The sequence below is a fragment of the Melospiza melodia genome, unplaced genomic scaffold (genome assembly GCF_035770615.1).
Source record: "Melospiza melodia melodia isolate bMelMel2 unplaced genomic scaffold, bMelMel2.pri scaffold_28, whole genome shotgun sequence".
NCBI classification, from domain to species: Eukaryota; Metazoa; Chordata; class Aves; order Passeriformes; family Passerellidae; genus Melospiza; species Melospiza melodia.
Window position 1 is genome coordinate 1,593,904 of NW_026948600.1, and position 3,729 is coordinate 1,597,632.

At 53.5% G+C, this 3,729-nt stretch overlaps 1 protein-coding gene across 1 annotated transcript; it reads right to left on the reverse strand.

The window, feature by feature from the left end:
• Window positions 1-862: 862 nt before the first annotated feature.
• On the reverse strand, window positions 863-1,810 carry LOC134433942 (olfactory receptor 14I1-like). Its single transcript, XM_063182629.1, has one exon. It carries the CDS (start codon window positions 1,793-1,795, stop codon window positions 863-865), a length of 933 nt encoding a protein of 310 aa, XP_063038699.1. The 5' UTR covers window positions 1,796-1,810.
• Window positions 1,811-3,729: the final 1,919 nt, after the last annotated feature.

Sequence of the window (3,729 nt, forward strand, 5' to 3'; positions counted from 1 at the left end):
GGCCCCATGGAACCAAGGGGCCACTGTGAAACTGCATCACCAATGAGAACACTGTGACATTGTGAAGCCCCATGAAATTAAGGAGACAATTGTCAAATTTTGGGGCCATATGGAACCAAGAATACCAGAGTGATAGTGAAGAACCTGGTGTAACCAAGAGGCCATTGTTGCACTGAGGGGCCCCATGGAACCAAGGACATGTTTGCAGATGACACCAAGCTGGGTGTGAGTGCTGATCTGTGAAAGCATAGGAGGGCTCTGCAGAGGGCCCTGGACAGGCTGCATCCAGGGCCCAAATCCAACAAGGTGAGGTTTAGCAAGTCCAAGTGCCGGGTCCTGCACTTTGGCCACAACAACCCATGCAGCTCGACAGGCTGGGGACAGAGTGGCTGGACAGCAGCCAGGCAGAAAGGAACCTACAGGGACAGAGGGACAGCAGGCTGGACATGAGCCAGCAGAGTGCCCAGGTGGCCAAAAAGGCCAATGGTTCCTGGTCTGGATCCGGAATAGTGTGGCCAGCAGGACCAGAGATGCTTTGCTAGCACTGAGCTGTCCCCAGCTCTGCACACAGACATTGCTGCTGCAGCTTCAGAAAAGGCAACAAAAGGGCATGTCTGCAGAAAACTTTGCTGGGACAACCTTTAGTTTGTTTAAAGCCATCAAGAGTGCAGCATCTCATTGATGCAGTCTGTGGCCATAGGGAAGGTGGAGAGAAACAAAATGAGAAATGGCACAAACCATGACATGTTTTGTGGTCAACATGAAAAAATTAATTCAAGGAAAAAAAGCCCCACAATCAAACTAACAAGAAGTATCAAAGATTATTTTTATTACAAGTGATTAGCAGAAATTGGCCGGCAGTTTAATGTTCTTGAAACCATCCAGTCATCAGTTTCCACACTGCAGCTTTGAGCTCCTGGTTCCTCAGGCTGTAGATGAGGGGGTTCAGGGCTGGAGGCACCACTGAGTACAGAACTGACAGGGCCAGATCCAGGGATGGGGAGGACATGGAGGGGGGCTTCAGGTGAGCAAACATAATTGTGCTGAAAAACAGGGAGACCACAGCCAGGTGAGGGAGGCAGGTGGAAAAGGCTTTGTGCCGTCCATGCTCAGAGGGGATCCTCAGCACGGCCCTGAAGATCTGCACATAGGAGAAAACAATGAACACAAAACAGCCTAACGCTAAACAGGCACTAATAGCAATAAGCTCAAGTTCCCTGAAATTGGAGAGTGAGCAGGAGAGCTTGAGGATCTGTGGGATTTCACAGAAGAACTGGCCCAGGGCATTGCCATGGCACAGGGGCAGGGAAAATGTATTGGCTGTGTGCAGCAGTGAATAGAGAAAGGCACTGGCCCAGGCAGCTGCTGCCATGTGGGCACAAGCTCTGCTGCCCAGGAGGGTCCCATAGTGCAGGGGTTTGCAGATGGACACATAGCGGTCATAGCACATAATGGTCAGGAGGGAATACTCTGCTCCCATGAAGAACAGAAAGAAAAAGAGCTGTGCAGCACATCCTGAGTAGGAGATGTCCCTGGTGTCCCAGAGGGAATTGTGCATGGCTTTGGGGACAGTGGTGCAGATGCAGCCCAGGTCAGCGAGGGCCAGGTTGAGCAGGAAGAAGAACATGGGCGTGTGCAGGTGCTGGCCGCAGGCTACGGCGCTGATGATGAGGCCGTTGCCCAGGAGAGCCACCAGGGAGATGCCCAGCAAGAGGCAGAAGTGCAGGAGCTGCAGCTGCCGTGTGTCTGCCAGTGCCAGCAGGAGGTAGTGCCTGATGGAGCTGCTGTTGGACATTTGCTGGGGCTGCTCTTGGGCACCTGTTCATGGATAGAATGGACATTGACAAGTCAGAAGAGGCTGCTTGGAGCCAAACCTGGGCCATTCCCTGTAGCATGTCCCACTGGGACTCACCCACCCTTTGTGAAAACCTTCACCCAGGTCCCTTCCTGAGCTCCAGTTGTGCTGGCTGAGTGTGCCAGGAGCAGCCAGGCCTGTGCATGGGGGCCCTCAAGGAGCCATCCCTGCCTTACTGCCCTGGGTTTGTGGCCATGTGGCAGAGGGACAAGGCTGGATATTCGGGATTTGGCAGGGGAATCACTCAGAATGAAGACAAGCTTGGTAGCATCTGCACTCCTAGTTTTTTAGGACATGGATGGCAGGAGCTGGTTGAAGGAATTTTTTCCTACTCACACATCATTTCTGACTCTCTGAGGTCAGAAATCCCCAGCCTTCCTGCTGCACTCAGAGTTTGCCACTGAGAGATGGGAGAGCCAAAGTATTCCCTGTGGCTCAGGGGAGGGGCTGGATGGGCTTGTTCCCAACTGCCCTGGCTTTGCACCTTTGACTGCAATCAGAGCACAATCACAGTCCTTGGTCACCCTGGGATAAACCAGACCCTGCCCAGAGCAGAGGGATCCCTGAATGTCTCACCCCCTCTAAAGGTCTCTGGGCAAGGTCTCAGCACCCCCTTGTGCCAAGGACACTCACGGCTCCCTTGGCAAACCCAGCAGCATTTCCTCAGCTCTGGCAGCTCTGCCCTTCCCCGCGGGACATTCAGGGAACTCCCAGGGACTCTGGCACAGATTTGCACCCAGGAGGCCAGCTCAGAGCTTGGAAGGGCACAGCAAGGAGATCCCTGGCTGTGCCCACGATGGGATTTCAGGGAGGGGGCTCAGCTCATTCACCTTTCCCATGGACTGCTTTGCCCACAGCCCCACAGGTGCCAGGGAAGCTTGGACACCCCATTCCCATGGACACACCCCTGCCTGGCAGGAATGCCAAGGGCAGTGCCTGACTCAGCTCCTGCAAATGCCAGAACCTCCCTGAGAGCAGCAGATAACAGTGACAATATCAGGACAGTGCAGAAACAAGAGAAGATGTTGTGGAGCTGTCCCTGAGAGGGCAGGGCAGAGACAGCCGGGCACTCAGGACAGTGTTCCCGTGCCCAGCTGTGCCCAGCACCTCCCACACACCAACAGTGCCCTCCTGCCCCCAGCACTGCTCTCTTCAGCCCCCTCTCCTTCCCTGACCATCTCCCTGGGCCTGGACATTCCCTCCTGAGAGGAGCCTTGTCCCTGCCAGCGCTCACAGAGCCCATCCCAGCCTGTGTGCCCTGGCCGGGGCCCTACAGAAACCTGCCTGTGTGCAGGGCCCTGGCTGGGGCGGGCTCTGTGTGCAGCTGGGCAAGGGCAGCTCAGGAGAGCCCTGCTGGGCCCTGCAGAGGTGATGCTGCTGCTGTCCAGGGCTGAGGAGTGGCTGAGGGCCCTTTGGGAGGCTCCCAGCATAGAGACTGACCAGCTTAATTTACAGTTCTGCAGTTCCTGTAAATGTTCAAACATTAGTTGTATGATCCTGTGTGTCCCTTTCAACTCAGAATGTCCTGGGATTCTGGGATTACAATTCTTGTTCTTCTTCTCTCATCCCCTTGCTTTTGTAATCAAAAGAGAAAAAAAACCCCCTTGCAACAGTGTTAGAACAGTAAAGTAATAAACACACATTTATTGGAAGCTTCCAGGTGTCCCAGTGGGGATGGGCCACACCTGGGCCCTGATTTACAGAATTTATTAAGGTTGATTAATAAAGAAAATTTAATAGGAACATCCAATAGGAGATTCACTTACCCCAGTTACACACCCCTGGCTCAATCCATTGGAGTAAGTCCAAGGGCTTCTTTGTCTTAAATTTTTGTTATGACTGCTCACATTCTGGTCAAAAACCAAAATGTTCTT